Source organism: Pituophis catenifer, unplaced genomic scaffold (genome assembly GCF_029215685.1).
Source record: "Pituophis catenifer annectens isolate HBS135680 unplaced genomic scaffold, rPitCat1.0.hap2 SCAF_2, whole genome shotgun sequence".
In the NCBI taxonomy this organism is placed as follows: Eukaryota; Metazoa; Chordata; class Lepidosauria; order Squamata; family Colubridae; genus Pituophis; species Pituophis catenifer.
The window spans coordinates 121,228,234-121,241,922 of record NW_027256882.1 but is presented as its reverse complement, the minus strand read 5'-3'; the positions used below and the strand labels follow the sequence as shown (position 1 = coordinate 121,241,922).

At 40.8% G+C, this 13,689-nt stretch overlaps 1 protein-coding gene across 1 annotated transcript in view; it reads right to left on the bottom strand.

Moving 5' to 3' along the window:
- EVI5L (ecotropic viral integration site 5 like) overlaps positions 1-13,689 on the bottom strand; it is a 51,869-nt gene that overhangs the window by 19,798 nt on the left and 18,382 nt on the right. The window contains exons 4-8 of the mRNA XM_070934375.1: positions 13,350-13,574; positions 9,508-9,582; positions 6,507-6,632; positions 6,118-6,261; positions 5,455-5,544 (exon numbers count right to left, since the gene is read on the bottom strand). Of these exons, the coding sequence (XP_070790476.1) occupies positions 5,455-5,544; positions 6,118-6,261; positions 6,507-6,632; positions 9,508-9,582; positions 13,350-13,574 (660 nt within the window). The remainder of the gene's footprint in view (positions 1-5,454; positions 5,545-6,117; positions 6,262-6,506; positions 6,633-9,507; positions 9,583-13,349; positions 13,575-13,689) is intronic.

Below are 13,689 nucleotides of genomic sequence, written 5' to 3'. Positions count from 1 at the left end.
GAAGGGAAGGAAGGTAGCTTAGAAGTATCATACTTGTTTGAAGTAATTCTATATTTTTGAAGAAAAGCTTTCCCAGAGATTAAATCTGATATATACAGACTTGATTTAGCTCAAAGTGTTCACCTGTTAAGCACAAACAAACCCATCTGTCAATATCACAAATGGAAATGTTTTGCAGTTACTAACTCCATGGACCTGAAGCTTTGAAATGTACTTGTTCAATTTGTAAGTTGCCAGTCATCTAGCTCAGGGATCTCCAATTCCAGGGGCAAAGATTGATACTGGTTCATAGTCTGTTAGGAACCAGGCTGCACTGCTGGAGGTGAGCAGCAGGCAAGCAAGCGAAGCTTCATCTGTATCTGCAGCCCCAGCACTAGCATTACCGTTCAGCTCCACCCTCAGATGATTAGGCATTAGATTCTCATAGGAGCCCAAACCCTGCTGTAAACTGAACATCTGAGGGATCTAGATTACACACTCTTCCTCCCCTCCCTTCCCCCACCCCAGTCCCAGTACATGGAAAAATTGTCTTCTACGAAACTGGTCCCTGGTGCCAAAAAGATTGGGGACTTAGGTGAGTAGGGAAATACATATTTTTTATTTATTTATTTATTTATTTATTTATTTATTTATTTATTTATTTATTTATTATTTATTATTTATTATTTATTATTTATTATTTATTATTTATTTATTTATTTATTTATTTATTTATTTATTTATTTATTTATTTATTTATTTAAATTTCTATACCGCCCTTCTCCAAATAGGACTCAGGGCGGTGAACAGCCAAAGTAAAAAACAGGACATACAAAATTTAAAAACAGTTTAAAATGATTAAATATTTTGGCCGTAAATTAAAACAACCCAATTTAAAATCAATTTAAAATTTAACTCAAGCTAGCCCAGCTAGTTGAAATAAATAGGTTTTCAGGGCCCGACGAAAAATCCGGAGGTCTGTCATTGTACGTATCTCTGGGGGCAGGTTGTTCCAGAGGGTGGGCGCCACCACAGAGAAGGCTCTCCCCCTGGGGGTCGCCAGCCGACATTGTCTGGCTGACGGCACCCTGAGGAGGCCCACTCTGTGCGAGCGTACTGGCCGGTGGGAGGCTATTGGTGGCAGAAGGCGGTCTCGTAGGTACCCCGGCCCTAAACCATGAAGCGCTTTAAAGGTGGTCACCAACACCTTGAAGCGCACCCGGAAGACCACCGGGAGCCAGTGCAGCTCGCGCAGGAGAGGTGTCACATGGGAGCGCCTCGTCGCCCCCATAATCCCCCGCGCGGCCGCGTTCTGGACCAGCTGGAACCTCCGGGTGCACCCCAGGGGGAGCCCCATGTAGAGAGCGTTGCAGTAGTCCAGGCGGGAAGTGACGAGTGCCTGAGTGACTGTGCGTAGGGAGTCCCTATCTAGAAAGGGGCGCAACTGGCGTATCAGGCGAACCTGATAAAAAGCCCCCCTGGCCACGGCCGTCAGATGATCTTCTAAAGACAGCCGTGCGTCCAGGAGGACGCCCAAGTTACGAGCCCTCTCCGTGGGGGCGAGTGATTCGCCCCCAATAGCCAGCGATGGCGTCAGCTGGCTATATCGGGACGCCGGAAGCCACAGCCACTCGGTCTTGGAGGGGTTGAGTCGGAGCCTGTTTCTCCCCATCCAGGCCCGCACGGCCTCCAGGCACTGGGACATCACTTCAAGGGCATCGTTGGGATGGCCTGGGGTGGAGATGTACAGCTGGGTGTCATCAGCGTACTGATGGAACTCCACCCCGAAGCCACGGATGATCTCACCCAGCGGCTTTACATAAATGTTGAACAGAAGGGGCGAGAGGACCGGCCCTTGTGGCACCCCACAAGCAAGGTGCCTCGGGGTCGACCGCTGCCCCCCTGTCAACACAGATTGCGACCGGTCAGAGAGGTAGGAGGAGAACCACCGCAGAACGGTGCCCCCCACCCCCACCCCTACCAACCGGTGCAACATGATACCATGGTCGATGGTATCAAAAGCCGCTGAGAGGTCTAACAGGACCAGGATAGAGGAGCAACCTCTATCCCGAGCCCTCCAGAGATCATCCACCAACGCGACCAATGCCGTTTCCGTGCTGTGCCCAGGCCGGAAGCCGGACTGGAGTGGGTCTAGATAGACAGCTTCATCCAGGTACCGGGGAAGCTGTTGCGCTACCACACTCTCAACAACCTTCGCAACGAAGCGAAGGTTGGAGACTGGACGATAGTTAGCCAAAACAGCCGGATCCAGAGAGGGCTTCTTGAGGAGGGGCCTCACAACCGCTTCTTTCAAAGCGGCCGGCAGGACCCCTTCACTCAAAGAAGCGTTAACAATCTTCTGGAGCCAGCCTCGTGTCACCTCCCGGGAAGCCAGTACCAACCAGGAGGGACACGGGTCCAATAAACATGTGGTCGCGTTCAGCTGTCCCAGGACCCTGTCCATGTCCTCGGGAGCCACAGGATCGAACTCCCCCCAGATAACACTCTCAAGACCTGCCTCAGTCATCCCGTCCGGACATACCCAGTCAGAGGCCAGCCCTTCCCGAATCTGAGCGATTTTTTCATACAGATACTGCACAAAGTCCTCAGCTCGGCCATGCAAAAGCCAGCCCATAATACTTGCCACTAGGTAACCTCTCACTTTACTCTCAAATATCCACCCAAGTACTGAGCTGTTTTTTATAGCTGGAGAAACACATCTCTGTAGCATTTCAGAAAAAGGAAATACTCATGGGTATTTCAAATATTCTGTCAATTCTTTAGAACTATTTTAAAGGATGTAGACACAATAGCTGTTTATATTACCAGAATGACAGCATATTTACTATACAATCACACTTACATCTATTTTTTACATACACATATGGAATATGTGGAATCCCACTGGAATCCTCCCAACCCTTTTGATCACACTAGGAGAGGCAGCTTGTCATCCCACCATTTTGGGGAGGTTATGGCGAGGTGGGTGGGTGGTGGGGTGGGGAAGAGACATGTTTTGTAGTTGGCCAGGCCTTCTGGATGGCCTCCCATGAGAAGTGCATTTAAGGGCTGACACCAGATGTTTTATGAAATGTAGGTTTGTTTATTTTGGCTGTTGGGCTTTTTATATATTCAATTTGATTGTTACTGGGTTTTTTTAAATTATCATGAGCTACCAAGGACTTGTATATGATTACAGTGGGATATAAATGAGTGGGTGCAGTGTGTGTGTGAAAGTTAGAATATTCCTTCCCATACTTGATTTCATTCACCAGAGGCTTGGGTCTGCCCACTGACTATTAGAGAGTCTCATGCTCTTCACTGACCAGTAGATCATCACTGGGCAACAAAAAGTAGTCAGGAACCAGTAATCCTGTGAAGCTGCTCTTAGCAGATGGCAGTGTATAGATCTTTGAAAGATACCTTGACAATATACCATTCCCATGGACTCCTAATGTAGCCAAGATAAGTTTTTATTGTTGTGGCAAGAGTACTACTATAGGGAGATTACAAACATACTTCATTCTAGGCCATGGTTTGTTTTAACTGATTGATGAAAGATGTGACTGAATTTTGAAAAAAAAAGACTAGGTTAAAGCCACAAAAATTGAATTATGGCTTGGCACAGTGCATGGGCTAAGCTTTCATGTCAGCTTACAAAAGGCAATGGAGAAACACTATATTTGATAACTAATATTGAAACCATCAAGAGGAGAGAACTCATAGCTCTCTCCCTATCTGCAACTCAGTGGATCTAAACCCATATGATTCTCAGGAATCTCTGCCTGGTATCTAGTATAGATAATCCTTGACTTGCAATCGTTCATTTAATGATTGTTCAAAGTTATGATGGCTTCAGAAAAAAAAAACTGATTTACAACCTGTCCTTACAATCATCACACCATCTCCATGGCAGTGGTGAAATCTAAAATTTGCCCGGTTCTGTGGGCATGGCTTGGTGGGGGGATAATGTGACTGGGTGGACGTGGCCAATTTTTTTTTTCACTTTTAAAACCATTTTTTCTACAACCTCTTCGGCGAAGAGGTTGTTAAAAAATGCTTTCAAAAGGCTCTGACGATCCCAGCTGAGTTGCCTGATCGGCAGAGGTTTTTTTTCTTTTAAATGCCTCTGACGATCAGTCAACTCAGCTTCGATCGTCAGAGGCTTTTAAAAGAAAAAAAGCCTCTGCCGATCAGGCAACTCAGCTGGGATCGTCAGAGGCTTTTTTTTTTTTACTTTTAAAAGCATTTTTTCGGCTAATGAGGTTGTAGAAAAAATGCTTTTAAAAGTAAAAAAAAAAAGCCTCTGATGATTGTGCAGCTCAGCTGGGTATGGGGGGGGGGGGCAGGGATTTTTGCTACCGGTTCTCCGAACCACCCACCTCAATCGCTACCAGATCGGGTGATCTGGTCTGAACCGGAAGCATTTCACCCCTGCTCCATGGTCATGTGATTGGAATTTGGGCACTTGGCCCTGGCTCATATTTACGACCAGTTACATCATCCTGCTATCAAATGATTGTGATTTACAACCTTCTTAGCTGGTTTCTGACAAAAAACATCAACTAGGAAAGCTGGGTTCACTTAACAACCATGGTAAAAATGGTAGTAAAATCAGGTTTGATCGCATGGTGACTCATTTTATGATCACCACAACTTATGACAGAAATTCCAGTCCTAACTGTACCCCTAAGTCAAAGATTACCTGTAGGCAGTTAATAGATGTTCTCAATATTTGGCATATTGATATACTGCCACAAAAAGATGGAAAAGACATAAGAGACTTTTTCTAAATAGAAGGAAGAATAAAACATACAGGCAAGCGGCAGATGAGTCATTGCTTCTCCATCTCTCTCTCTCTCTTTTTTTTTTTAATTTGATTTATATGCTGCCCTTCTCCGGAGACTCAGGGCGGCTTACAATGTGCTCAGCAATAGCCTTCATCCTTTTGTATATTTATACAAAGTCAGCTTATTGCCCCCACAAACTGGGTCCTCAATTTACCTACCTTAGAAAGGATGGAAGGCTGAGTCAACCTTGAGCCTGGTGAGATTTGAACTTACAGTAATTGCAGACAGCTGGTGTTAATCACAATGCTATCAGTCTGCTGAGCCACCAGGCCCTCTTGCTCTGGTCATTCTGGATATAACTCTGAAACTACTTTCTAGGTCTTCATAGCCAGATATTAAAATAGCTGATTCTGCCTCATCACATGCAACAACATTGAATATCAGTTCAGAAAACAGCCAGGGTTTGAGTCTCTTAAGTTTTTCTTCTTTGAAAACTGACTTGAGTTTTTACACTTTGGAACCTTTAGCATATTATTGGAATCAGTTCTTTATTTCAAACTATCCTCAATCCTGTAAATCTCTTCATTCATACAAGCCTAAATATGGAATTGCGGACAGCTGAAAGTTTGTTGTATCAACACCGAACAATCTTTCTTCTAGTCCCACAATGCATGATAGAACTGACCTGTGACATTCCTTCCATGTCCAATTGCATCAGTTCAGCTTGGTTGAATTGAAGAAGAGCCATTCCTACACGGAAGATTATTTCCAATCCCTAAAAGATGTTACAGAATTTAGATAGACTCCACCTGTAATTGAATTTCCTATGGTTTATAATAAAGGTCAAACACTCCTTCCTATGTGAAGGGAATCTAATGCTTTAGTTCCCCCCTCCCCCCGGACTCAACTATCCACTTGCATACACCATTTAAAATGTCCCTGTTTCTCATTTAACCAAGTTATAACAAGAATTCTAAATTAAATTTACAGAAGCAAATATTTATTTATTTATATCTCACCAAGCTGGTTTCATACATAAGGCAGAACTAGAACTCACAGTATTGCTAGAACATTCTGTGACAAATCAATCTGAACTATTTATTCAGATATAATTATTGGAAATAGACGAATCCATGGACAATAAGAATAGCAATGACTACTACCTATGATTGTCTCTCCTTCCCCCGCTGCCCCCGCCTAGAAGTAGAAATAAGAGTTTTATTGCCAGGGTGCAGCAAGATAAAAAAAGCTGTTGCCCTTATATCCTATTTTTCCTGTGAAAATTTTAACTATCAAATGCAGACCACTCAATTTCTTTCCCTTCTGTATTTTTAATTACATGTTTTACCTCATACATGAAGATGTCAAATACTCGTGTGGCCACAGGCAGAGGAAAAGTAGTGAGGAAGAGTGTAAGAAACCAAGATGATGCATACATAGAGGTGAGAAAGCTTTGGGAGCGGAAGTGGATATTCAGCTCAGGTAGTTGTTCCTGACAGAAACATAAAACATAAGTCTTAAATTATTAAAAACTCCAGTTAACATTAATTGCTACACAGACATTAAGATTTCTCAGCAGGATTCTCAAAGTTAAAAGTAACAGATACAGCAACAAACATTCCTAATTATTTGCTAAGTTAGTAAGCTTTGATACTTCAGACCTCTGATGGATTTTAGGAATTCATCTAAAAAGAAAGTAGTGCGTATTTAAAATCCAATATTTGGAAATTTATTTACCTGCAGCATGTATTCAAACTGATAGATACAAAGTCCTAACTCGGCCATAGTGGGTTTGAATAATTCCCGTAGTCTATACTCTTGCATCAGCCGTACAAATACACAGAAGGCCTCCTCTTCTGGCATCTAGAAGCAGACAGTGCATGTACATGAGTCTCTGTCAAACTTAATGAAGGACAAAAACATTCTTTTCATTAAGCAGCACGCAAAGCCTGGATTTGTCTTACTAATTATGGATTCCATTTTTAAAAAGGGAAGTAAGTAAAAGGCAAAATAGAACACAAGGAGAAAACTTTAATAATTCAAATTCTCAAAAATTAATAATAAAACTATAAAATAAAATAAAAATAAAGCCGCCTTGAGTCGCCATGGGCGAATAGGCGGCAATATAAATCTAATAAATAAATAATTAAAAATATGTTTTTCATATAGGGGTTCTTTAACTGGGTCTGTGCTATGTCCTTTGAAACAGGGGTCCCCAACCCCTGGGCTGTGGCCTATTATCAGGCCTTGGCCTATTCGGAATTAGGCCTGAGTGACTGGATGGAGCATATATGGCTGGATGGCAGGCACTCGCGCAAAGCATTCCAGCCGGCTGCTTATACAAATTGAGCCGCATGTGTGCATGCTGGCCCACCACTTGTGTAAGGACTGTGTGTGCATTTGCATGGCCCAGTTCCCCTTCCAAGCCAGACCGTCAAGCCACAAAGGTTTGGGACTGCTGCTTTAAAAGGAAGCAGTTTATCAAAACTAACAAAACTGTTGCCTCCATTGTTCAGCTCCAATGTATAATAACCCAAAAATTTTTAAAGCAATATGATTATTTAATATGAATGGTTTTGAAAATAATAAGCATAAATATACATTGGAACTTATTTAACACAACCACATGTCTTAAATAGGATGGAGATTAAGGAAGCAATATATGTGACTGTTTTTGTAATATTTTTATTAATGCTACATTCATGTAATAACTCGTTGCAATCAATGCACTGCTTTTAAGTTATTGTATTAAAATAAAGTGACTGATTTGACCTATTTACTGCATATACAACACTGCAATGTTTACACCATGTATTATGGTTATATGTCTTTTTTTTCATACTATCCTTGAAAAAGATACACATCCAAAACATAGCAGACCTGAATAATTTTCTACAAGGGCATTTTGGCTTTTTTCTCTCAGTTTTCAGCACCTACCCTCTCTTCCTTGATGACTACATGAATACATAACCACACAGTTTCTTGGCAACAGTAGTAAAATGTCTTCCCACTGCCTTTGTCAGGAAAGTTTTTGTAGTTCCCAATTTATTGATAAGGTGACCTGAAAGTCCAGCTCTTAAGCAGGCAATTATATTACATTCATTCTAGCAGTGGTGGGTTGCTACCGGTTCACCCTGGATCAGGCGAACCGGTAGCAGCTGTGGCGAGAGGCTCCACCCACCCGCTTCTGTGCATGTGTAGAAGCATCGTGTGCGCCCATGAGCGAACCGGTAGCGACGGGTTTTGAAATCCGCCCCTGCATTCTAGGTTATACTTTTTGTAGTATAGATTGAAAAAAAAAATAGATGTCACCTATTACAAACTGACTATCAAGGATTTGTAATCTTCAAAATGGCATTTCACTATGAGGGAAGATCTAAAGCCTTCCTTTCAAAACAAGGCTGCAGAACAAACCAATCAACCTCTTCTAAAGGTTAGAATAAGCTGTTGTCCTATTTCATTTCAAGCCAGTAAAAATAAGTATGAAATACACATATAAAATTGAACCAGTTTGGCCTCAACAGTTCATTAAAATAGCATATATTAAATGTGCAATGCGAACTGAGTATAATCTGTAGAGATTGACTATTTAAATTCCTTGAAAAGCAGAATACTCAGGGACCTGCTTCTAAGCAAACTTTTTGAATAATGAAAAGCTTTTAAGTAAGTTTATACTGACAAAAATTTATTTCTATATAAAACAAGAATTAAACTTGGTTCCTATTTTTAAATAATAAATTCATGCTAATATTATAGTTTGAGAAACTAGATGAGAACCAAAGTCATCCACTTTTAGCCACGGAAACTGAGCAGGTGATAGTGGACCAGTTACTCCCCAGCCTTTGCAAGGTAGTTGTTTTGGGGACTAATTGGAGCAGCGTGTGATTAGGTATTCTGCTCTGAGTTTCTGAAAGAAATGTGGGATTAATAAAACAATTGCATAAAAATAAATTACAGATTACAGACCTGTAATATTTTGTAAGATAATGAACTGATCTAAACATTCCTAACGTCTTCCTCTCTCCCTCCCCAACTCATGTAAGGTGACTCTGGGTGGCGTACAACATTAAAATTTTACAACCCATATATCCCTCTCCATCCCCAGCAGCAGTAATTACATAATCACATAGCCACCTTGACTGTATTAACCTGGAGGCCCCAGGTGACAAGCAGAACTATGTCTTCATGGCCTTCCGGAAAAATTAAGGTAAGGGCCAATCTTATATTGAGGGGAATGGTGTTCCGAAGGGAGGGAGCCATCACAGAGAAGGCCCTTTTCTCCTGCCTCACTAGATGAATTTTCCTACTTGTTGGGACCCCCAATATACTTGCCTTCCCACTCTGGTGGGCTGGGTAGAGGTAGCTGAGGAAACAGTCCTTCCAATAGCTTGGCCCTAGTGAAAGGTGACAGCCAGCACCATGAATTGTACCCAGAAGAAAATAAGTAACCAATGTAGCTCCCGTGAAAGATGTGACAAATGTGTAAATTTTGACTTGTGCCGACATATGCAAGCCATTGCATTTTGAACCAACTGGAGTTTCCATAGACTCTTCAAGGGCAGCTCCATATAGAGCACATTACAGTAGCCCAAACTGGAGATGACCAGGGCATGGGTGAAGAGGACACATTGGTCCAGGAATTGGCATAACTGGGGCACAATTTGCAGTTACACAAAGAGCCTCCTTACCATGACTGCCACCTGCTCTTTGAGATTTTTAATGAACAAACCGCACAAACCTGCATGAGTAGTAGTCCCACGATGAATGCACTACCTTGGCAGTACCCAACCTCACGGTCTACTAGCGAATAAGCCTGAAAGATAAGAATTTTAAGCCAGAAAAAATTTATAGCTCACAATTTAGCCATTAATTTATTTGAAAGAGATAAAACAAGATGTACACAACTATATTTTAAAATATGCAAAGATTTTTGTGATGTCTTGAAGTTTAGTCAATGTATTATTGAACAAGGCTTCATGAATCACAGTTCTTTTTATAAGATGTATAAACTTAGCCATAGAATTTTTCTCACCATGACAACTTTTCAGATATTAACTATAGGAAATATAATGAATCTGGAACTTGATTATCCTGGAAATTTGATATAATATGAAGATAGGTGAGTGGTGATATGGTAGGGAGGAATTAAAATCAACATTTTAGAAAACAAAGATAATAAAAAATGCAAAATATTGTGGAATTAAGTAGCAGGTTTAACTTAAATAAGGTGCCACATATATTAACTGAGGGATGCATTTCAGGCAACTCTTGGGGAATTTAAGAATTTGCGTGTTCTTTGAATGTGAGACACTGAGGAATTAAGCAATACAAGGTAGCTGTTTCTGGTTCATTCAAGTCAGTCTTGACTTCTGGTGACCACATGAATAGGATATATAAGGAACAAGACTATATTGTCAAAATTGTAATAAAAGATGAAAAAGTTTAAAAACATGCTTTGATTTTATAGGGTTTAACAGCAATTAGTTGTCCCACTTAAATTTATTTTCCTTATGTCTTTATCATGCCCTTTGTTTTAGAGTCTCAGAATGTTTCTCATTTCATTCTTGAAATCTGAGATAAATCCAAAAGAGAATATTTGTAGCTCAGGGTTGAACTGTGGATGTTTGGTGCTTTCTGAGTTTGGTTGTTTTCTTGCAGACATTTCATTTTCAAACTAGGTAATATCGTCAGTCCTAGCAGGGAATAAAGTTTGCTCTCATTTTATGCATTTGACGGCCGTGGCCAGGGGGGCTTTCTATCAGGTTCGCCTGATACGCCAGTTGCGCCCCTTTCTGGATCGGGACTCCCTATGCACGGTCACTCATGCCCTCGTTACTTCCCGCCTCGACTACTGTAACGCTCTCTACATGGGGCTCCCCTTGAGGAGCACTCGGAGGCTCCAACTGGTGCAGAATGCGGCCGCGCGGGTACTTATGGGGGCGACATGGCGCTCCCACGTGACACCTCTCCTGCGCGAGCTGCATTGGCTTCCAGTGGTCTTCCGAGTGCGCTTCAAGGTGTTGGTTCTCATCTTCAAAGCGCTCCATGGCTTAGGACCCAGTTATTTACGAGACCACCTTCTGCCTCCGATAACCTCCCACCGGCCAACACGCTCCCACAGAGAGGGTCTCCTCAGGGTGCCGTCTGTCAGGCAATGTCGGCTGGCGACCCCCCAGGGAAGAGCCTTCTCTGTGGGGGCACCCGCCCTCTGGAATGAGCTACCCCCAGGGATACGACTAATCCCGGACCTCCGGACCTTCCGCCGGGCCCTGAAGACTTTTTTATTTCAGCAAGCTGGGCTGGGTTAAAATTTTTAATTGGGTGAATTTTTATGGGTAAGGGGTTTTAAATTGGAGAAGCCTAAGATAATTTAATTTTGTTTTAATATATTTTAATATTTGTATTGTGTGTTTTTAATTCTGGCTGTTCACCGCCCCGAGTCCTTCGGGAGAGGGGGCGGTATAAAAATTTAATAAATAAATAAATAAATAAATATATACTAAGGCCTGCCCTGTCAGTGTTGGTGGCGTGATGGTGGTTCCTTGATTGGGCTGCTTACTGTTAGCTTTGGCAGTTCCTTGATCGGGTTATTGTTTGTTTCTTGATTGTTGGTCTAATTTTAATCTTGGTGTTAATCTCTGCTCATCTGAGTATTGATTGCTGATAAGGAGGTGTTTTGGTCTTTTTATTTCCTTTTTGGAAGTTTGATTGTCTCTTTTGAATGGTATGTAGATGTTGTTTATGTCTATGTTCCTGCTGGTGGCCAATTTGTCTGAGGGCCAGGCTTCCACTATAATTCAAAAAACCACTTTTTTAATGGAACCAACAGTAATGATGATAAATACAGAATGTGATATTTTAATTTTCTTGTACATGTTCCTCTGCTCTAAGTACAGACACATTTCTATAATAACAATAGCAATAGCACTTACAGTTATCTACCACCCCATAGTGCTTTATAGCACTCTCTGGGTGGTTTATAATGTCAGCATATTGCCCCCAACAATCTAGGCCCTCATTTTATGTACCTTGGAAGGACAGAAGGCTGAGTCTACCTTGAGCCCCATCAGGATCAAATTCCAGACTGTGAGCATAGTTTGCCTGCAATACTGCAATGAGCCACCAGGGTTCCTATAAAGTTCCGGGAACCCTTAATGGACTTTTGCTGATACCAGGACTGAAATGTTAACAATTTGTGGATTTTCATATGGATAAGGGATGGTTTATAGGAAGATGAGAAACTTGCATGTAGTCTTGTAGAGGAAGAATTACTAAATTTGTATTATGATGAAGATCAGAAGTCATTTCTTTTCCTCTTCTTTCCCCCTCTTTTCTTGTACTTTCTATGCTTTCTTTTCCTTTCTGAGTTTAGTTTATATTCTTTTGTTTTTTTAAAAAAACCATTCAATACTACTGATATCATTTAAAATATAAAGACTTCTCTCTTCCAATTACATATTTATTACATAAAAAGTATTTCCAAGACTACAGATATTGATTTAGTACGAAAAACCTACAATAGTACTATTGCTCATGAGAGACAAGGATAAAGAGAAGAATGAAAGAAAAAATACCTGGTAATACAGGAGACTGTAAATATTCACAGATAGATTGGATATATGCATATATTACTCACAACAAAGAAGGAAAAAATCTGGATGTTCTAAATAACTGTAATCAAAGGGGAGGTAACGTAATCCTTAATGGTACCTGACACCAATTATAAAGTGTGAATGTTGTTGAACCACATGGAATTAGTTATACACTGAGGTGTAAATGAAATATTGCCATAAAAATTCAAGAATCACACGGGGAAGGGGAATTGGTAAAAAGGAAACAGATACCATAGAAAGAGTTTTACTAAAACAAATAGGACAGTTTGCATGTATGTGTCTCCCATCACAGAAGGCCAACGGGTGATTTTGGGCCACCTGCACTCTCTTAACCCAGACTACCTCACAGAAAAATCAGAGAAGAGTGATTTCATCTATAGAAACTAGTCAATTTGTTAATTATGTAACTGTGAATATATAAAACCAAAATGAAATGAGAAAGTGATAGGCCTTCAGAAATTTTCATCAGGCTTATTAGTTAAAAAAAAGCCAAGGACATACTGAGAGAAGATTCTGGGAATTTAAATTCCCCAGCACTCCTGGAGGGCCCTATTTTTGAACAGACTAATTTTATAGTATGTCAGAAATATCGAAGAGATGAAACTGCCTCATCTGTAGCTATTACACAATTCATTTTCTAAACCAATCTCTGCATTTGATCTTTGCTGCATATACAGTCTTACACGAAAAAATAATTTATTAGAATAAGACAATTTTTTTCCAATTAAATTCCAATACAATTAACATGCAAAGCAGTTTTAGTATGATCTGCGAGGATAATTATCGACCTAGAAATATTATAAACATCTATCAAGGAGATGCCAAATGAAGAAAGCTGACATTCTAAATAACAAAAACTTGTTTAAGTTGAGATGCTGACGTTAATTTCATGAAATAAACCTCTATTCCATATAAAGATATATACATTGTATGTAATTTTGACAAAAAAGTGTTGTCTTAAACTTGCCTTCATAACATTGAAGAGAACCTCCTGGCCCAGACTATCTTGCCCCTTGAAAAACTCATGTTCGGGGTATGTTCTGGCAATGTCTCTTCTGATTAACTTTTCACAAGGAGAAGACATTTTCAACAACTCTGAATATTGATTCTTCACAGGCATGTCTGTGGCACTGCACAAAAGCTGCCAAACAATTGCTCGGAAATGGTGAGGGATTCCTTTCCTTATGAGTTCCTAAGCAAAGGAGAAAAAAAGACTACAAGATACTCTAAATGATATTATGCAAAGTTGGTTCACACTTCATGTATTTTCCAAATTTCTATAAAGGGATATGGTCAATTTTAAACCC